The sequence below is a fragment of the Anabrus simplex genome, chromosome 8 (assembly GCF_040414725.1).
Source record: "Anabrus simplex isolate iqAnaSimp1 chromosome 8, ASM4041472v1, whole genome shotgun sequence".
Taxonomy (NCBI): domain Eukaryota; kingdom Metazoa; phylum Arthropoda; class Insecta; order Orthoptera; family Tettigoniidae; genus Anabrus; species Anabrus simplex.
The window spans coordinates 129998528-130021887 of NC_090272.1; the positions used below are offsets into that span (position 1 = coordinate 129998528).

The 23360-nt window shown below is 38.5% G+C and overlaps 1 protein-coding gene across 3 annotated transcripts in view; it reads left to right on the forward strand.

Annotated features, from left to right (window-relative positions):
* Positions 1 to 229: 229 nt before the first annotated feature.
* LOC136878887 (zinc finger protein on ecdysone puffs) overlaps positions 230 to 23360 on the forward strand; it is a 298143-nt gene continuing 275012 nt past the window's right edge. The window contains exons 1-2 of one of the 3 annotated variants that reach the window (XM_067152463.2): positions 230 to 402; positions 13574 to 13639. In XM_067152463.2, the coding sequence (XP_067008564.2) occupies positions 13614 to 13639 (26 nt within the window). In that variant the 5' untranslated portion in view covers positions 230 to 402; positions 13574 to 13613. The remainder of the gene's footprint in view (positions 403 to 13573; positions 13640 to 23360) is intronic. The other 2 variants (XM_067152465.2, XM_068228848.1) reach the window with 2 other exon arrangements.

Here is a 23360-nt window from a genome sequence, read left to right on the forward strand (position 1 = left end):
CATCAGCATGGGCGTATAGCACGACTGGAGAGTTCTGTATTATCTTCGTTACATCTGCTGTGTCGATATTGAATAAGATTGGGCTAATTGGATCACCCTGGAGGACCCCATTTGTTTGCGTGATGGGGAACGAGGTATTATCCGATTCAATCAACAGGAGGTCCGCCTCCTCTTCACAGCGCTACGAGGGATCCAGTCCACCGTGGTATATTATCTACATGGCCGAGTGACGCCGCTCTGCCGCCATGCTTTATGAAGTGCTTCCGTTTTACTGTTGAGAGAAGGTGTAGTGTGGTGCTTGGGTGTTGGTCACGTTTGCCGGTATTTAGAAATATCGTAAATGTTTACTTGAAAGATGATATTGTGAAGTGTTGTAGCGGGAATCTCTGTTTTATCTACAACGTAAGTGATTTCTCGTCTTGAGCCTAGTTTTTACAGGCTATATAGTTGGGAGTTTTACAATGTTGGACAAAAGGTCCAGTTGATTTTGAGGGATTGTGTTTTGAGCGTAGGTTGATGTACGACATTAGAAATGTTTTTCAATAGGAAGGCTTTCGTATTAATTTCTGTAGCCTCTTTAATTCGTTTTTTATACTCTTTACGATAGCGCCATTTTGAATTTGAACGTTGCTTTTAAAATTTTATGTTGTGCGCAATAATTCTCAATGTGGTTTACAGCAGTTGCACGTTTTCCTTAGACTACCTTCTTCGTTGCCAGATGTAGCCATTTTGTATTTACTTGTCCACTTACCATGATCAGTTGTGGCGTGTTAATGCCAGTCTGCAACATTTCACCACTGTTGACTTGGAGGATGTTCTGAAAGTGTTTAGTTAGCTTCTTGCGAGGGGTCCGTTTATTAACCCATTCAAGTACTATTTGTTGGAATAAATGTGACATAGGATACCATTTTAAAAATGTAATTACAGCAGCTATGTATAGTGAATTGAAACACTCTAGGCCCTACAAGAACATAACTGGAAATGGGTACCCTGTTCTCAGGTTTACGTTGAGAAGTCCTTTATTCCTTGATGGAATTTCATTGATGTTGGTGGTATTTTGGATGGAAAATGTCCCCACTACTTCCCCTGAAGTCTTAGTGGTGTTTTCGCTGGACTTGCCAACAGCGGCTCAGCTACGTTGATTCTGAAGGTCGTAAACCCTTCTCGCTTCCTTTTACACATTTCCTCATCAACAGGAATGATGCCAGCTGCTGATTGTGAGAATCAACCCCACCCATTCCACAATTGTATTCAGTGACATGATTGGGTTTTGGCTTCTCTCTACCATCGTGCCTTTTCACCTCAGCAAAGTTTGGCCTATCATGAAGTGTAGAAAGCATACGATCTGGCTTCTTGTCTGCCCATTTCACTGCTAAAACCCCCATTACTGGACAATGTAAGCTTGCCCCTTCTCAGTTTTGTTTCACCAAGTTCTTTAGGCATGAACTTCCTGTTTGGCCTTGCTGTTCCAACTGCATAAGTCCTGTTATCTGGCAGATGTCTAAAAAGTGTGGGAGATGTGTGCCAGTTATCCATGTACAGAATTCTCCAACTACGTAGAAGTTCTCGGCACATTTCCATTACTACTTTCTCACTTGCAAGAAATTGGGACGTAGTTACAGACACGTCAACATCACTAACCTTCCCAGTATAAACCGTGAATCTCCAACAGTAACCATTGTCTGATGAACAAACCTTGTAGATTATTGTACTAAATCGGTGCCGTTTCCATATTACAAGTAATAAATCTCATACCCGGTGTGCAGACTTAGGGATGATAAAAATACTAAAAAATGATGATCATTAGTCCAGCCCGTCGACCGCTATTCACACAGGCGCGTAACGACTGTCGTTTGTTTTCTCGCTCGCGGCTTTCTTGGAAAGGATGTTCTGTAGCAGTGCTCAGTGCTGCCAACCTCTGTACTTAGGAACTATGCTTCGAATTGTTCCCCGTTCTTGCCATTCGCGAAGCGGACTTCGCGGACTTAGGTCCCTAGTTTCGTATACGGATCTGGGCGGTTAGAAGCCGCGAAGCGGCGTTAGGCCCCTAGTTTCGTATACGGTTAGGATAGGATCTTGGCAAGACCATTGGTCTGGACGGTTAGGATTCTTGCCGTGGACAAGACCATTGGTCTGGACAGTTAGGATTCTTGCCGTGGACAAGACCATTGGTCTGGACGGTTAGAAGCGGTGTTAGGCCCCTAGTTTCGTAAACGGTTAGGATAGGATCTTGGCAAGACCATTGGTCTGGACGGTTAGGATTCTTGCCGTGGACAAAACCATTGGTCTGGGCGGTTATATGCCGCGAAGCGGCGTTAGGCCCCTAGTTTCGTACACGATTAGGATAGGAATTAGGCAAGACCATTGGTCTGGATGGTTAGGATTCTTGCCATGGACAAGACCATTGGTCTGGACGGTTAGGATTCTTGCCGTGGACAAGACCATTGGTCTGGACGGTTAGAAGCGGTGTTAGGCCCCTAGTTTCGTAAACGGTTAGGATAGGATCTTGGCAAGACCATTGGTCTGGACGGTTAGGATTCTTGCCGTGGACAAGACCATTGGTCTGGACGGTTAGAAGCGGCGTTAGGCCCCTAGTTTCTTATACGACTTGCGCTTTTATTGTGCTGCGGTTGGTAACGGATTATCATCAACATACTTGGCGGGAAGGTGATCACGTGCCACTTTACATTGGCCAATAAGAATGCAAGTACCTACTTCAGAAATGAACATGGAGTGTAATAATCTTTATTAGGTTATAAAAGTAAATGTACTTCTTGGGGCGGGATGGTGGGTTCCTGGACATCGCAAAGAGCACATCTCTCCTCTAAGACACTCCCCAAGTAAGATTTCACTAATTCCACTCACTTGTAACATTACAAATTACGCTGGTCTACGGGCTGTACTAATGCCAAATGATGTGCAACGATACCTTAAGTAGCAGAAAGGAGATCCTTCGTTTAAGCTTGCCAGAGGTTACGTGAACGAAGTTGATCCACGAAATATCACTGTAATATTTGTCACAAATGAAAGGTAATCATTGATTTACTCAAAGTCTCAAATCCCAGGTTGATTAAGAAATACCGTCGTTATTAGCAAGAAATATGTATACGTATTTACTGGCTGTAAATAGAAGTCCATGGTGTTGCATTCCGCTGCTTGCGCTATCTTTTGTTTCTTTCTTAAGGTCCAGGGCTGGCACCGATGAATGTTTGCGATTTTTGTTATCTTTGGCCAAATGTCTTGCATTCCGCTGCTCGCACCATCGTTTGTTTCTTTCTTGAGGTTCAGGACTGGCAACGAGCTCTCTTTCTAGTGAATGGGAGTGCGGGTATTTTGTTGAAAAATAGCATGATCCCTGGACCAATAAATCGTTTAATGAATCAGTTAATGCACATGAAGTGACAGCCCATCAAATTACATCGAATGAGAAAAATCAATAAAACTACACCAAAGAACTTCAGTGAGCAAAGATATCACAGAACCGAAATGAAGGTGGACTTAAAAAAAAAAAAACTATCAATTACTTTAATTTTAACTGTAATATTCTTCAATACGGAACAATGAAACTTTTAACTTTAAATCCATTCTCTTTGGTCGATTCTAGAGACTAGTCGGTAGATATCGAGTCTTTCTTAGTAATTTAGTGACAGGCTTTCAATGATAACTACTAGTGACATTTTTAGGCCCGATTTCATCAACACATGTTAGTACTTAACAAGGTGTTAAATCATTTTGACATACGATTTAAGAAAATTTGCGTTTCATCAACAAATGTTAACATTAATAAATGTTAAACTGCGTATTAAAGTTAACATCAGCCATTTCCAATGTTAAATTGCTAACATTAGCATTTAGCAACCTTTTCCAAAATGGCTGCTGTGAATCTCGCTTTCGAGGCGGAATTGCTCTATTTAGATCTTTTACAAAACAATCCTGATCGAATAAGAGTTCAGCGACGTAATGACTTTGAAAATTTGATGGATCCGAAATTTCTTCATACATACAGGTTATCGAAAACAGTCGTTGCTAAGGTTGTTGACGAAATTCAAGTGAGGTTAGAGTATCCTACGAAGAGAAACTTACCTCTTTTTCCAATGTTGCAGGTACTGATAATATTACGAGTTTTTGCTACTGGTTATTTTCACATAATGGCCGGAGACAATGCTGGAATTTCTAAAGCCACTGTTAATAGAGTTGTTTGTCGAGTGTCTGCAGCAATAGCATCCATGAGGAGGTATATAACATTCCCTTCAGTAGAAGAGCGTCAGCAAATTATCCGCGACTTCTATGAAATAAGCCGTTTTCCTCGTGTTTGTTCTACGTGCAATAGATTGCACACATGTAAGAATCTAATCACCTGGAGGCAATAGGGCCGAGATATATCGTAATCGAAAGGGATATTTCTCTGTTAATGTTAATGTTCAGGTGATTAGTGAGCCTAACCTCCAAATCAGGGATATACAGTACTTGCTAAGTGGTCTGGTTCTGCACACGACAATACAATATTTAATAACTCCCATATTGGAGCACAGTTTGAAGTGGGACAATTAACAAAGTGTTAGGTGACAGCGGGTACCCGCTAAAAATAAAGTATCTGTTTACCCCATTGAAACCCTCGCGGACTTTTCCCGCGCCTCGTACTTTTCTTTTATCGTCAAGCCATCTGTGCGCTTGCACTCAATAACTTATATATATTTGTTACCGTGTTTTTATGGTAGTTATGCGTGAAAGAAGGTGCGGGGTGGTGAACAGGTCTCAAGCTACGAAAGTAAAATTAATTTAAAATTTAACAAGGTTATATTTTCTTTTCAAAATAAAGAAATAACAAGCATGGCAGGTACAGAGTAGCAAGTCAAAAGGGTAGTTACAATATTTACAGGATTTGGGCTTCGAGCCCTGACTTCACAATGCTTGGGCAATCAGCCCAACCTTACTTCAAAATAAGTATTAACAGAGGGGCAGAAAACCCCATTCATGCTCAGGAGCACTTGCTCCAAATTACACCAAAAGCCTCCACGAGGCATACAACACTCAATTTTCGAAAAAGAGCCACTCGCTCTCAACTTTAAGCCTCTCAAAGGCCACACCAAACTCCACCTTCAAGTTGTCCTCACTGGACATAGACACAGGGGTAAAATACCCAACCTACTGAGGTCTATTAAATGAAAAGGGGTAATTACATGACCTCTAAAATAACAATTTGAGAGGAGGCGATCTGCACTCCTAATACACTTGTTTTTAAAACCTAATCTGGCTCTAGGCCACTAATGCTAGGGCTAATCCCATACTACAGAGGTGACTTTAGAAAAGAACAATTTGTTTTACGTTAACTAAGAATAGGTTGAGAAAAATAAGTTCACCTCAAAACAATATGATTGGGAGCTCGAGAGGGTTAAGCACTCTCTATCCCGATATGCAGTTTAAAAGATGGAATAGATACAAGTTCCTTTACATTTTAAGGAAGGTTACATAATGGAAAAACTTCGGACCCGCCCCGAGAGTTAAACTGCTGAGCAAGCAAGAAAAGAAGTAATTAATCGGCCATTACCTGGTTGTTGACCGCTGCCGGAGAAAGAGGCGCTTCCCGCCCCCTGCTATGTACTTTACACACAGAAAGATGGAACAGAAGTGGCTCGGAGACCCTAAAATCAGCAGTTTATATACTCTCGCGGAAGGTTCGAGGCGTTAGGGGAATGAGAACACCCTCCCACAAACTCTTTATTGGGTAGGATACAGCAACATATTCAAGTTGGGGGAAGATACATCCGATTGGTCAGAAATTAATAAAAGAAATTCGGGATTGGCTAAATACAAAACAAGGGGAAAGAGAGGGGTATACAGCCAACTTAAACAATAACAGAAGGAAATTTAACAAGAAACAAACTTTTGAAATAAAAATTTCTCCAAAAAATAGTTCTTTCACTCCGCACTAGGGTGCACTATTGTTGATCTTCAGTAGTGTCCTCTAGAAGAGAAAGTTCACACTTCTTACTACAAGCAAAACAAAAATACGTCGAAAATGACACAGTTCAAAAACTCTAAAATTTCCAGGTAGTGACATCTTCTGAGAAACTTGAAAATTAATACCGTCAATAAAGTTCAGACTTCCTCCAGCAGAGGAGTTTCAACTGGCGCACATTTTAAATTAGCGGCGTGGAGGTGTACCGCCCGGTACAATATTTACTAATTCAATTAACAACCCTTTTTCGAAGGAGGAAAAATTAGAACTACGATTCCTTTTCACTTCACGCACCATATTTTACAGCTGTGCTCAAACAAAAGCGCATCGGAGCGCGCTGTAAAACAGCATGTTCGTACCACTGCCTCCTTGATTCGCACCAGTTCGCAATATTGGGAGAGTTAACAGTCGATTAGTTAACATTTCACAAGAAAAGTTTGATGAAACGCAAGAAACCTAACAAGATGTTAAATTTCTAACTCCGTATTAACTAACTACTTGTTAGTATATATTTAACATGTGTTGATGAAACCGGGCCTTAGCGATTTTAGAAGCCATTTGCTGACAATTCTGACTGATTTTAATTTATTTCGATGTAAATAAGAGTTGTCTGTACAGTGCTCAGAATTTAAAAGGAATGATATTTCCGTACTGGTCGTGACCACAGTTACAAGGGGAAATGCACATTTTAATTTTCCGTAATTTCTGTATATGTACGCACGCTCAAGACGAGAAAACGGCTGAAGAGAATTGAATGAAAATCAGTATATAACGTCGGGGAATAAGTGGCCACTATCTAGGCCGTAAATACTTTTATTCACGCTGAGTGAAATGTTAGTTTAGGGGAAGGCCTAAAATTTAATTCTCAAATATTTGTTATTATTGGCCCTATCAATAAATACTACATAACGAAAGTTATAGATTATTGAATTTCCTATCATTTATGTTTTAACATTTTTACCGTACCGGCTAATAAGTGATATTCATGAATTTGTATTTTTGTTTCTAAGTCCACATAAGGGCCGAGGTACGAGAAAATGAACAGAATTTTATGTAAAGTCGGAGAGTAAGGAACTACAGTCTACGCTATAAATAATTTTATTCACCCTGTTCAAAATGGTAGTTTAGGGGAAGATGCCAAAAATTTAATTTTTAATTACCTATCTTACTGGTCATATCTAAAAGTAATACATAACAAAAGTTATGGAGAATACAATTTCTGATCATTTATGTCTTATTCATTTTACTGTACAGACTATAATAATATTGGTGTTGATGCGATGGTGATTAAATTTTGAAGATGATTATAAGAATGAGAAAGTTACGAAGGAACGGTGGCTTGATTAATAACACAAGAGGGAGTCATGAAAGAAATGACGACTCACTTTACATTAGATTTTTTAATATCACAGAGTAGGAAGGAAACTAAATGTGAAGGTCTCCAATAAAGCTCATAAAATCGATCAATAACATTACATTGTTGCATACCTGCCAACTTTCCCGATTTAGGCGGGAAACTCCCGATTTTCGACAGTTTTTCCCGCCTCCCGATTATTTTCTTTTCTCCCGATTTTAGCTTATTTTTTTGGTGAACTTCAAACATTTGATTTCAAATCCCGCCATTTCAGCTTTTTTACGCCAGTGGCCGGAAGTCCTTCGCTCATTGGCCGCTTTCAAACGAAATATCGAAGTTTATTAATGCGAGAAATGTGCGCGAATGTGCGATGTTTATTGAAACCTGTATATTGCGACGCGTATATCGTCAATCTCTCGTTCTCGCGTGCTATGTTCGCGTTCGTTCACGTCAGTCTAGTCGATTCCATCCTCTTTGGTCGATTCTAGAGACTAGTCGCTTTCTTAGTAATTTAGTGACATAATTTCAATGATAACGACTAGTGACTTTTCTAGAGATTTTAGGAGTCGTTTGGAGACAATTCTGACTAATTGTAATTTATCTCAGTATAAATAAAAGGTTTTGTCTGTACATTGAATTTAAAAAGAACGATATTTCCGTACCGGTCGTGACCATAGTAACAAGGGGGAAATACACGTTTTAATTTTCCGTAATTTCTGTCTGTCTGTATGTCTGTACGTACGCAGGCTCATCACGAGAAAACGGCTGAAGAGAATTTATTGAAAATCGGTATATAACGTCGGGGAATAAGTCGCTACAATCTAGGCCATAAATAATTTTATTCACGCTGAGTGAAATGGTAGTTTAGGGGAAGGCCTAAACTTTAATTCGCAAATATTTATGTTATTATTGGCCCTAGCGATAAATACTACATAACTAAAGTTATATATTATTAAATTTCCTATCATTTATGTCTTACGCATTTTTACCGTACCGGCTGTGATAACGGAGATATTCATGAATTTGGATTTTTTTCCTAAGTCCGTATCAGCGCCGAGGTACAAGAAAATGGGTGAACAGAATTTGATGTAAAGTCAGGGAATAAGGAACTACAGTCTATGCTATAAATAATTTTATTCACTCTATTCGAAATGGTAGTTGAGGGGAAGGTGCCAAAAATTTAATTTTTAATTACCTATCTTAGTGGTCATATTGAAAAGTACTACATAACAAAAGTTACAGAGAATGCAATTTCTGATTATTTGTCTTATTCAGTTTTGCAAGAGACAATTCTCATGATTGATTCGTATTGAAACTGACTTAAGCAAATTATCACAAAAATATACTCTTATCACCACCTATTCAATACAAGCCACGTGCTACGTGAATGAAATCTACATAATACTGTATACACTTCTCAGGGACATTTTTCGCCCCTTGTTAAGGGCATCATCAACCTTTAGGAAACCTTAAGTTCAAATGTCTGAAACATACTTTTCATTGTAATCCATGTATGAATAGATAATGTTTCAGATATGTGACCTTAAGGTTACCTAAAGGTTGATGATGCCCTTAACAAGGGGCGAAAAATGTCCCTGAGAAGTGTATATAGTATTACGTAGATTTCATCCACGTAGCACGTGGCTTGTATTGAATAGGTGGTAATAATGGAATAAATTATTTTTGTGATAATTTGCTTATTCAGTTTTACCGTTCCGACTACAATAATATTGGTGGTGATGGTGATTAAATTTTGAAGATTATAAGAATGAGGAAAGTCACGAAGGAACGATCGCTTGAATAATAACACAAGAGGGAGTCATGAAAGAAAGGACAACTCGCTTTACATTAGATGCTCTAATATCACAGATTCGGAAGAAAACTGAATGTGAAGGCCTCCAATATAGAAAGCTCATAAAATTGATCAACAATTACATTGACCATTGTTTGTTGTGATGTGCTTTGTGTATTCTGCTGCCATTTATCTACGATAGCCGGGATTACTGCTGCGTTTCAAGTATAATAGCCTGTTTGAATATTGGCGGGAAGAAGCTGGGGAGTGGGGAGTTGGATCTCTCTTGTTTAGCATGCCATTCTTCTGGTTCATAAATTTTCTGATACTACTGGTACGTAACACACTGGATCATCATAGTATTCCAGCTATTCGATCCCTACTCTGAGGTAGTGATTTGAATGAGCAGTGTGCACACTTAAACAGAATAATTACACAGGAGTGTTCGCGGCTGTCTGCAGCCAGGTCATTCTAGCTCTGAAACTTTGAACTGATAGATTTACACTGTAGTACTTTTCGCTAAAAGTGAGAAAATGTTTTGTTTTCATTTTATCGAATATTTCGTATGAAAGCATTGCTTTTAATCGCGACATTCGTACTGGCATCGTCGTAATGACATGTTGACTTCAGTTGGGAAAACTATAAGGACAGTCTTTCTGAGAATTCCGTAGCGAAACACGGGAACATCAGCTAGTTATTTGATCCAAATAGCATTGTGCTTCACATAGTTGCGCGGGCACTTGATGCAATATATTAATTTTTGCATTTCTAAGTAATGGCATCTAAGTGCATGACTGATTCACACATGTGGAGCATGAGTTCATACTATTTTCGGTAGGCTTATCAGAGACCGATTATCCCACTCACGTACTTCCTGTGAGGGAATAGAGATGTGTAATTTTTAGCCTTGTAGTCTCGTATAGCAACAGTCGGGCTTTGAGACAATAAGTCTTATAAATATATCGTAGTACTGTGTTGCGCAAGACATGTAGAATAAGTAATTTTGACCAATTTTATCTCCTGATTTCTCCTGATTTTTCCTGATTTTCAAATCAAAATCTCCTGATTTTTGATTTTGTAAAGTTGGCAGGTATGTTGTTGTGATGTGCTTTGTGTATTCTGCTGCCATTTATCTCCGATAGATGTTATTACTGCTTCGCGTCGAGTATAACAGCCTGCCTGAATATTGGCCGGAGGTAGTTGGTAGCTTCTTTAGCATGCCATTCCTCTGGTTCATAAATTTTCTGATACTACTGGTACGCAACACACTGGATCGTCATAGTATTCCAGCTATTCGATCTCTACTCTGAGGCGATTGGAATGAGCAGTGTGCATACTTAAACAGAAAAAGTACAGAGCAGTGTTTGCGGATCTCTGCAGCCTGGTCATTCTAACTCTGAAACTTTAAACTGTTAGATCGACACTGTAGTACTTTCCGTTAAAAGTGGGTGCTGTTTTTCATTTTATCGAATATTTATGTTGACTTCAGTTGGGAAAACTATAAGGACAGTCTTTCTGGGAATTCCGTAGTGAAGCACGGGTACACCGGGTAGTTATTTGATCCAAATAGCATTGTGCTTCGCATAATAGAGCGGGCGCTTAACCCTCAAATGGTTAAACGACGATGCATCGCCCTTTTTGTACACGTTGTTGTGGTCGACATATATATATGTACAGGATAAAATACAATATATAAAAAACATTTCGTGCACATGAACATTTGTATCTTGCTTGTTGGTCAATTCATCAACTCTCGTATTTAAGTCCCATTTACATTTGTACACTTAGCTGCTGTTCTTGGAGTTTAAAAGATATGGTTGTAAAATTGCATGAGTAAAATATTAGTCTTCATGCGGGATAAAACATTTTCCACTTTTAAAAAAATTGCCAGATGTATGGATAAAATTTGGCTAAAATATGTTCAGCTCTGCTATGTATGTTGCCTTATGTTAGAATCAAATCTTGTTGTCCTGTGGCGTCTGTAAAATTGGGTTCAAAGTAATGGCTCCTTTCCCGTTTGTAGCTGTGCAATGGTGTTATGTTTATTATTGTTGGTGTAGCCGAGTTGCGTTTGACGTGCGAGCTTGTAGCTTTTTATAATTATATTGTATTGTATTTTATCCTGTACATATATATATATATATATATAAGTTAAAGTGAAGATATGTTTTATACACTAATTTTAGGACCTCAACATAATATTTTAGACATGCAGTTGCAATATTGTACGTACTGACATATATGCCAATTCACGATAAGACATGCCCCATTTGTATGTGACTAAATGCACATCATCATATAACATTCCTTTGACAATGCAATTTAATCAAAGCTTCATCATATAAATATGTATTCATGGTTCAGCTGAAGATGACCTTGTATATGGGGTCGAAACCGGTCCTGTAGCTTAATTTAAGCAATAAAAAACAAGTATTGATTGGTGGAAATTCTTTCCTATTTTTAATTGTTTAACTTGAGTCTCGTCGCAGCTATGATTTTTGCACAAAATAAATTATGTCCGCCTCTGTGGTGTAGTGGTTAGTGTGATTAGCTGCCACCCCTGGAGGTTCGGGGCGGATTGCCGGCTCTGCCACGAAATTTGAAAAGAGGTACGAGGGCTGGAACGGGTCCACTCGGCCTTTGGAGGTCAACTGATTAGAGGTGGGTTCGATTCCCACCTCACCCATCCCGGAAGTGGTTTTCCGTGGTTTCCCATTTCTCCTAACTTGAGGCCAGGCCGCTTCCTTCCCTCTCCTTAGTCTATCTCTTCCAATTTTCCCATCCCCCAACAAGGCCCGTGTTCAGCATAGCATGTGGGGCCGCCTGGGCGAGGTACTGGTCATCCTCCCCAGTTGTATCCCCGACCCAGAGTCGGAAGCTCCAGGACACTGGAGGGTAAACAGATAAATAAGAATAAGATTAAATTAATATTTGAGGGAACGTTAAGATAAAAATTGGAACAAAAATATTACGGAAATTGCAGTACAGTTTATATTCTACCCGGAATTAATATAGTCCTAAACGTTCTCACAGTTACTGCTGGATCTCTTTCTATATATATCTGGATCTCTTTCTATTAACTTTAGGTAGAAAATAAAGTTCCAATGAAATTTGATTATTTATTTTATTCTCATTTTACCTTCACATTCCCTGAATCAATAATTTAATTTGTATTTAAAAAGTATATCTGTGGCTGGACTCGAACTCACGTCGTCGCAGTTAGGAAACAAGTACGATGACCACTCGCCCACTGCTCCACTTGTCGGGATTGCAACTTTTCACGTATATAGATGTATTAGAATTTGGGGATTCATAAATTTTTCGGAAGTTATTAGGTTGCAGACCTGTCAAGTTTGAGTAAAATGTGTTCGCATTTTAGTGTTCTATCACCTCCATGTGGTCCGAAGCGGATCCTGTCTCATATTTGTCCTCACTGTTGGAAACTCTTAACGTATTTTCAATATCGTCTAGTATCTTGTTCATTATGGCTTTGGTAATTAGAAAATACAACTTCTGACAACTCTAGAAAGTAGTTATTTCTTGGTATGGGTCGTCCTTTGCCTTCTTCAGCTTATAAATAGTCTTCATACAGCAGTAAAGCTTCAAACTTACGTCTTCTACATGCCTCCATTTTGAAATTTTAGCAGTTGTTAAGAGGTTTAACATAGGGCTGCTGCCAGGTTAATTTAACACAAGTATTAACATTTGTTAGAGTTAACAATTCTTGATACCGGGCGAGTTGGCCGTGCACGTAGAGGCGCGCGGCTGTGAGCTTGCATCCGGGAGATAGTAGGTTCGAATCCCACTATCGGCAGCCCTGAAGATGGTTTTCCGTGGTTTCCCATTTTCATACCAGGCAAATGCTGGGGCTGTACCTTAATTAAGGCCACGGCCGCTTCCTTCCAACTCCTAGGCCTTTCCTATCCCATCGTCGCCATAAGACCTATCTGTGTCGGTGCGACGTAAAGCCCCTAGCAAAAAAAAAAACAAAAAAAAAACAAACAATTCTTGATGAGGCGACCATTTTGTTAAATAATGTGTTAAGTCTCCTTAACAGCTGAGTTAACACTTAACATTCGTTGAAGAAACCGGGCCCTAGTATATTAATATATGCATTTGCTAAGTAATGGCATCTACTTGCGTGACTGATTTACACATGTGGACTACGAGTTCCTACTATTTTCGGTAGGCTTATCAGAGACCGATCATCTCACTCATGTACTTCCTGTGAGGGAATAGAGATGTGTAATTTTTAGCCTTGTAGCCTCACAGGAAATATCGGGCTTTGAGAATGTAAGTGTTATAAATATATCATAGTACTGTATTGTGTAAGACATGTAGAATAAGCAGTTTTGACCAATTGTATCTCCTTATTTTTCCTGATTTTTGGTTTTTTAAAGTTGGCAGGTATGCTTGTGTTAGAAATTTTTTATTTTGAGGCTAATATTTACACTTGTTTGTATTTTAGGTGCATTTGATTTGGAACGAGTGACTAAACTTCATTCAGAATGAGTTACAACAGCTACAAAGTTAGGTAAGTTCAATATATTATTTCTTCTTGTGCTGTCTCGGTGAACAGTAGTAAATTAGGGCTCAGATTTTTGACATATTTTTAATTCTTTATTATAAGCTATAAATTTCATTTTTGTTCCATATTGAAGTGCAGTTACAAGAAATAAATTGACAAGTGTGTGCACCTTTTCAATACAATATATCAAGTAAATAATATTACATCAGTCTTGGGACTTGTTTCAGCCACTTAATGGTCATCTAAACTAAATAAAAATTAAACAGATTATGTGATTACTAAAACATGTACTGTATACCACACAAAGAGTGAAAGGTTCTATACATATACCTTTCAAAAGGTCTTGTCAATTTATTTCTTATATTTTTATTTTGACTTAATTTTTCATGATTAAGTTTATTTAAGCAAGTCTCCAACATTTATGAACATGGAAAACCAGTTTTTATTGTTCATATAAGTGCATATTTACCCATATTTTAGCTTTAGGTTATATTTGGGCCAAATCGAATTAGAGCATATTTTGTCATATTTATGTAGTATTTAAATTTCAGTATATATTGTTTTAAGCAACATTTCATAGTGTTTGTGCAGCTATCAGAAGGGAAGTTTGTAACCTTCGCTTGGTGGTAACTTGCAAGTATACTTGCATTCTTAATTCATCAATACGGACAATGAAGCTGATAGATTATAGTATGGTGGTAACTTGGTTTACCAGGAATGTGCTGTCGGCTTGTGAATGAAAGGTTCTGTCTGGAAGACCATGAGCCCGTTTGAGATCCTCGAAGTATGGTTGTGCGTGAGGAAGAAACATTCTCTATCACCCCCTTCCTGATAGACGTTCAGTTTCCTTGTTCTGTGGAATGTTAGAAAGAAATTTGAACTACAAAATTATTTATGCTCCCCCACAGTATCCTTTTGTATCAGCTAATGAGTAGTTCAGTGTAGTTTCAAGGTGCCTACAGTAAAATGCTGTGATAGTATGAGGTTGCGAAGGTCTATCCCATGATGACTTGATTCCACTATTTTTGAAATGTGATTTTTGTGGTAATTAAATTCCTGCGGGTTGTGTACGCGAGCTATCATCAATAAGATTAAATTTTCAGCAAGTCAGAAATTAGTTTGTCACTAGAGCTTGACCAAGATATCCTCAATGTCTTGACATTCTCAGTTTTTCCCAATTTTACAGTCTAATAAGGTAAACCTTTATTGTGAAATTTCATATCAAAGAATTTTGATGCTAGAGAAACTACGACTGAAATTTATCTGAATTGGAATTCTTGAAATATCCTTTTACATTTCAAATTCTTCTACTGTGTTTGCTCCATACAGGAAGTCATAAATGGAAGTATTTCTTCAAACGGATTTTGTTATCCCGGGGTCTAACAGTCGTTTTCATCAACTTGTTGAAGCAAATATCTTCGGGCTGGAAATGAGCTTAAGCTAACCTGTACTTGACAATTTTTAGTTCAAACGTTTGAGTTTTAGTAGGTCCAAGGTTGGCGTATTAACAGATAGACTAGAACAGGTTTTTGCGATCGGAAGTTTTCGGCTACGCTTGATTATGACATCGGCCTCTTACCCGTCGCCAGTCTCGCTACGGTTGTGTGCAGTAACAGCTGAGTGAAAAACAGGAAATCCCTTCAAAAGTCATATTAACTACAGTATTGGTGTAAAAGGGGGGAAAGTGTAAATTGGGGGGAACAACTTGTGCAGGTATATATAAAAATGCTCTGGAAAAGGAGGTAAATGTTACACAAATGCATATTATTATTCATTTATAGAGTATTTCAATCTCAATCGATTTACTATACTTACCTCAAATAAGGGTCCACGTACTGTCCTGTATTAACTTTTGACTACACTGCCTTTGTAATTCTGCTCATCCTTTGGCCAGGAGGTGACCAGTAGGTGGTTAAAAATTTGTGTAATATATCCTTTTATTACAGCAGTTACTTTCTTAGAATGGTTATAGTATTATCTAAGATGCAATATTTTCTCTGAATGAAACATTTTAACCCCTTAACTGGGTACTACATTCTCCATATGCGTAACCTGCCGTGGGTACTTTTTCCCCACTTTGTGATATTTAAATATTTCCTTCATAAATGTGTACACAATTAGTTTAATCTAATACGATAGTAATTATTATTTTTCAATAATGTGATAATAACTTTATTTAGATTGTTATGAATCCAAATGTGTTACTAACATTATTTACATTGTTCTGAATCAGGATGATTATAGGTTTTGTAGATTATCTGTGTGATATAGGCAGAAACAAGGTGTTACACACAAAGCCTTTTCACAGTCAGGACACCAGTATGATGTTTCCTTTCTCTTCCCTTGGGACCAACACACAATCCACCTTCGGAACTGTCGAAATACCCGCACAATCAAGCTGATCTACTTTATGTTTGGAAGCTATGCTTCGCGGCGTATAGTAATCGCCACGTAACGAAATACCCCAGAAAGTAAATATCGCCGCCCGATGCTCTTCTTTTCTCTTTTTTGTAATGGCTGATCACTGCTGCCAACCTGCCTGGTTACATATTAAAATCACCAGACATAACCAAACAAACTAACCTCAATGTAAACACCGATAATAAATGTTTCCCTACCCTAGTAAATGATAAAAGTTAAGATGAAATAAATCAAGATATTCATAATTAAGTCGGTTTCCACGCTCAATGAGAAATTTAGGAAATAAACACCCTTTCTCACTCAAATTAATGTTACATATATCTGTCTTTATTTTGATATGCAGTAGGCGTACTATAACCATATTCTTGAAAATAGGGGCGTGTTAAACGATGCAATTTGTTTAATAAGTCTTTGCAGTGTGATTTTCGAAAGTCCAATGACTTCCCTTTCTTTTGCGCGAACATTTCCTTCTCTCTTCAATACCGGTAACCCGTAGCCTAAGGAGAGAGATTGGGCATATTTTCAGCCTGCAGGCTGGTTATATCTTCACGGTTATCAGGAAACATACAGGAATACTAATGTGCCAAGCTACGTGAACGGAAATTAGGTCAGCTTCAAGCTCACTGCAGAATTGAATATTAGTTCTACTATCTACTTCTATCGTTTTCACATACACCGAGGTGCCAGTATTTCGTCCCGCAAGAGTTCTTTATGTACCAGTAGATCTAGACATGAGGCTGGAGTATTTGAGCACTTTCAAATACCGCCGAACTCGAATCCGCCAACCTGAGCTAGTCATACATTCTCTCCTTCACTCGCTTAAAATAATGTTAAACATTTCCTGCCTTTATTCTGATTCTGATGTATGCATTACTATAACTGCATTCTTAAAGAAAGGGGGGAGGGAATATAGATTGAATAATTCATTGCGATTTCTGCAAGTTCAAGGACTTACCACATAAGACATATGTCCTTCCTTTTAATAATAATGCTAACAGCTTTACATCCCACTAAGAACTTTTACGGTTTTCGGCATTTGGCATTTTAAACATATTTTCAGCTTACAAGTTGGTGTATCTCAAGCTTTCAACATTACGGAAACAATGTACAGGAGCACTATGAGTCAAACAACATTACCAGATTTTTACATATATATTGGCTTAAATCACATGAAGACAGGTTGTGATGCAAGAATTGGATAGGAAAGAGGGCTAGGATTTAAGATGTAAATAAGCGTACAGACACAGCACTAGCCTGAAATGAAAATGACGGGCAAAAAAAAACTTCAGACCTGCCAACTGTGGGGTTCGAATACATCACCATCTCCTGAAACCAAGCTAACAGCAATGTGATCAAACTGCACAGCCAGTTCACTCAGTTTCCTATGACGCGTAATAGGCCTACCACATGGGCGACCCACTTACCTGTATATGGATCTTCAATTCTTCAATTATACATGTATGCAAAAACATTATGCACCTTAGTAAGAGGTACTTCCCTAGTTGGTTCTCTGATTGGTGCACGTATAACAAATATGTTTGGGAAGAAATACTTTTATTTTATATTTATTTATATCATAAAGAAGTCATGTTGTCATAGCAAAACGAATACGCAACGAAGAAATGAATCCGAAGAGATAAGCATTATTTACTGCATTAAATATTAGTTTATTTACATGTTAAGCGATATGTAGTAGTAATAACAATAACAACAACAAACGTGTGCAATAAGGAAAAAGGAAATAAATACAAGTAAATATAAATATAATTTACAACATTTAGAGCCATTCCATGGTCACTGAATTACAAAGCAGGGGTATGAATAAACAAACATAATAAACATGAATACTAATATTTAAAAAGCAAAAAGCAAAGTCATCTCCGTACAAACCATGAAAGCCATTGGAAAGGGGGAAGGTGAAGGCTTCCACTATCCATGACGTTGGCACTTGGTGGGGTGGGGTGGAGTGGTTAGCTCAACGCATGACCGCCTTTGCCCCCAATAGTTAACTGGTACTCATTTATCATACGCAAAACATTCCTTCCAAATTACGTTAAACCTCTGTCACTCATTATTATTATTATTATTATTATTAATAAATTGCAAATGGGAAATACCCCGGTGGCAACGGTCACTTACAGTAATGTGATAATAAAGTTAACATAATTACCCAACTACAACAAACAAACAAACAAACAACAAGAGTACAAGAAGCATATATATGGAAGGAAAATATAACAAGAATTACTGCTAGTTTAATATTCTAAATCGAGCAACATCATATACAAATTCACACACAACTTAAGTATTTACAGTGCTTAACAATTTGGCTTACAATATTATAGGTTGACCTTACTACTAGCTTAACATTATAAGTGATAATAAAGTGAAGTTAAACCGTAATTACCCTACAACAACAACAACAACAACATTACAACAAGCAAGAAATACTACTAATTAAACTTTCTAAATCCAGTGTCATTATATACATATTCACACACAACTTAAGTATTTCCAGTACTTAACACTACAAATTACAATACTATAGATTGAACTTACTACTAGCTTAACACTACAAGTGATAATAAAGTTAAATCATACTACCCAACAACTACAACAACTCAAGTACAAAAAGGAATTCCATGGAAAAAAATATTACAAGAAATACTACTAGTCATTCTAAATCCAGCATCATGTACAGTTTCATACACAATTTAATTATTTCCAATACTTGCTACTATGGCTTACAAAACTATAGATTGAGCTTACTACTAGCTTAACGTTACAAGTGATGATAAAATAAAGTTAAAAACATTGTTAATTAACCAAGAACAACAACAATTACAAAAACATGAGTACAGCAAGCACTTCCCTGGAAAGAGAAAACCACAAGAGAAAGCCTCCCAGTTTCACAATCGAAACCAAGCAGAAAATCACAAATTCAGTGCCCGTAATTTACAACTTTTACTTTTCATTTTACACAAATGGTCTTCTTAAATGACTTGATACCAGAAGGGAATCTATCAAAGACTGCCGCAGGTAATTTATTCCAATCCCTTATGGTCCTGTTGACGAAGGAAAACTTGCCCACATCCGTATGCTGGTTTCTGGCCCTAATTTTATGCTTATGATAATTTCTCGATAAGTATGAGGGAGGTTAGATAGATAGATAGATAAAGAATGGGTGAACCCTGCCTTCGCAGGGCTCCACACGTAGGTCTGTGAAGACCCTTTGTGTCCCTTAAACGGGTTTGCCTAGTCCAGACCTAGTGCTCCTATAAAGGATACCAGTGCCCGGATGTTGGCATTCCTGATGTCTTCCAGGCTCACGAAATGTGAGCCAAGGTATCGATGTCTAGTGCTTGCAAGAGCCTCACACTGACATAACACATGCACGGAGGTCTCCTCCTCCCTACCGCATCTTCTACACATCGGATCCTGACTGATTTTCATGATGTGTAGGTGTCTCTGTAAGGTATTGTGGCCTGTCAACAGTCCAACTACCATTCGCATTCTGGTCCTATTCAAATTTATCAGGACCTTTTTATAACTTTGGCTAGGCCCTTTGATAAGTTCACGTGCCTGCCTTGCTATAGTTAACCTCTTCCAAATGTCTTAAGTGAGACTGGTTTGTCCACTGGGATGTTACCAGTTTCACGCTTCGGAGTGACACTCCCAGGAAGGGCTCTGGTCCTATAAAAGGACCTTTTGAGCCTTGTTTCGCTAGTTTGTCAGCTTCTTCATTTCCACTGATACCTGTGTGCCCAGGGACCCGTAATAGGGTAACTGAGCTAAATTCACACAGCTGATCTAACATCCTTTGGCATTCCCATACCATTTTTGATGTTGTTTTAACTGCACATAGTGCTTTTAACGCTTCCTGGCTATCGCTGCAAATAGTGATACAATGAGGGAGGTTATAACCTATTCCTAATACAACTCCAAGCAGCCCTTCCCGTATAGCTCTTATAAAGACCACACAGGCGAGCTCTAGTTCTTCTAGATTCAAGACTTTCCCAATTAATGGTATTCCTTCTATTCCCAGTTACGAAACGCATCGCTCTTCTTTGAACTTTCTCTAGGGAATTTATTAAACCAACATGCAGATCCATATTCGAGAATGGGTCTTACAACGTATTTATAAGGTTTATTTAAACCTACTAGGGTGGTGAGCACATAAATAAGAATTCAATGAAAGTATTTTCCTTCTGGACCTTCATGCCAGACAGATTTTTTTTTTTAAACAAATTTTTTTTCACTATAATATGATTTATCTATAGAGCAAAACCGCTATGCAGTGTGCGTATCATAGCAATCGAGATGGAATTGGTAATGTACTATGTATCTGTAGAGCCTATATACGACTTTTTACAATTACTTCTAAAGTGAATTTCAGTTGTGTGACAACGCTGAAAAGACTATGGACTTAGAGATTGGCATTCCTGAAGAGGGTTTTCTACACTTTCCCATTTTCACACATTGATTCAAGAGTCTGTATTGACTTGTGACAAAACCACTGTATTCTTCCGAAAACCACTGATAGGGACAGGTTTGGTTGTGATCCACCGAAAACAAATTATAATGACCGGTTAGGTAGTGATCCATCGAAAACCACTGATTGTCGCAGGGTTAGGTTAGGTTTGACAGGATTTGTAATTGAGCGACTGTTGTCATTGAAAAAACTGTCGTGACGACTGAAGGCAATAAACGAAAAACTGAATCCATTGGTCTACAAAGTTTTCATTCAGTAGATACGCTAGGAACTGGCGAACCAAAACCGTACATACAAAGTTTACAGGAATCAACAAAACAGGATATTAATTCGTGGTACTCATTGTTCTTTAAAGAGAAGAAATATCCTGTCAACAATAGCTGCAGTGAACATGCTTTTTCACTATTATTGTCTGGCCCCATGGCTAAATGGTTAGCGTGCTGGCCTTTGGTCACAGGGTGTGGGTTTGATTCTCGACAGGGTGGGGAATTTGAATCACCGTTGGTTAATTTCTCTGGCACGGGGGCTGGGTGTATGTCGTCTTCATCAACATTTCACTATTATTGTGTAAAATAGAAACTTAATAGTTTTGACAAGTACAGTATGTTCAACAGCGACTCCTGAATGATGACGGGCAGGATGTCCAACCTCACTAATCTATGTTCCAGACTATTTCTACTTAAAAAATTGTATTTGTCCTTTAATGTGATTTTGCAATTTTTGCTGAATATTTATGTGGCTGAAATGAAGGTGGATAAGCTACATGGTCTCCTTTATATAGGAAGAATGTATCGTGGAAATTAACTCAATTTCGGTTTCATGTACATTACAGTTTCTCTAAGATATATTGATAGTAATTCAGTCATGTACGACGACGATGTATTTCATGGTAAAGACAGCTGCCTCTGTGGATCAGTGGTAGAGTGACGGCCTCCGAATCCCAATATAGCGGGTTCAAACCCGGCAGAGGTAGTCGGATTTTTGAAGGGCAGAAAAAAGTCCATTCGACACTTCATGTCGTACGATGTCGGCATGTAAAAGATCTCTGGTGACACATTTGGTGTTTACCCGACAAAATTCATTAAATCTCAGCCACAGACGCCCAAGAGAGTTTCGGTTTACTCGGTCTGCCATCTAGTGGGCCTAGAGTATAACGGAACGTCAAAATTGACGAGCAGACAGCCAGATGCCGTCAACTTGAAATGTCTGCACATGGTAGCTGAGGCCATACGATTATTATTATTATTATTATTATTATTATTATTATTATTATTATTATTGTTATTATGGTAAAGACAAATTACTTTGCAATGCTATCTATCTTAATGGTAATGTACTATGTACCTCTACTAGTGTAGGCTACTGAGTGCTTGATTCGAAGCAGTGTATCGATTCATTCAGTGTCCGAGTGAATCGATTCACAGGAACGGCAAGCTCACGGCACACAAATCATGCACAATCACGGCTCAGTGAGCCACACGACACACACGGCTCCTTATAGGCACACTGGACACTGGCGGGGAGTCGAGCTTTCGCTGCAGCGAGCCACAGTGAATCATGGCACACTGAAAGAATCGTACGCAGTCATGGATCAGTGAGACACAACACACACATGGTTCATTATCGGTACACTGGACATTGGCGGGGAGCCGAACTTCCTCTGAAGCAATACATACAGAGTCATGGTACACTGAAAAAATCGTATGCTATAATGGACTCTCGAGCTCAGCTCATTTGAAAATAATACCTATTCGCATCCACTGTCCTCTTCTTACAGGGAGTTTTAAACAATACATGGATTTATTTGCAGTGTTAAAAAGATAGAACACAATTCCAAAGTACCTAGGTTGTAAGTAGGTAGTCAATTAGGTTATTCTAATTACTGTATTAGTTTAATCAATCAGTATCTTTATAACTAGTTGACGTTCGACAATTACTTAAACTCAGCTCTCTAGCCTCCACACCTGGCTGAGTGGCTCAAACGGTCGAGGCGCTGGCCTTCTGAACCCAACTTGGCAGGGCCGAGCTCAGTGCGGTGGTATTTGAAGGTGCTCAGCCTCATGTCAGTAGATTTACTGACACATAAAAGAGCTCCTGCAGGACTAAATTCCAGCACCTCGACGTCTCAAAAAAAACCTAAAAGTTGATAGTGGGACATAAAGCCAATAACATTATCATTTAGCCTACCCTATGACTATGAGTCATGCTCATGACCACTCGAAATTGTCTGTTTTATATTTGGAAGAACCACTCGGTATTTTCTTAGTTTGTATGTCGCATCATTGCACAATACTTCAATAATCGAATCACGAGGTTACCGATGTACGTGGACAGTGAGTATGTAAGTAGACTGATGCAATAGATTAAATAAATGATGTTTAATCAGAAAACCAGTGGGCTACTGTACATCTCCTGTAGCCTATACAAAATATGACGATTTTAAAAAAGCCTCTGCTGATAGAAAAAGACATTTTCAAAGATGACCGAGTTAGCTGCCGTGCGTTTAGGGTCGCGTAGCTATGAGCTTGCATTCGGGGAATGGTGGGTTCAAATCCTACCGTCGGCAGCCGTTAAAATGGTTTTCGGTGGTTTCCCATTTTCACACCAGACACATGCTTGTGCTGTACCTTAATTAAGACCACGGCCGCTTCCTTCCCACTTCTAGCCCTTTCCTATCTCTTCTATCCTCTTTGTCGCCATAAGACCTATCTGTGTTGGTGCGACGTAAAGCAAATTGATTTATATTTAATATGTGGGCTACTTATTGTGTACACAGGTATTTTTATATGTAATTCTCTCTATATATATACAGTA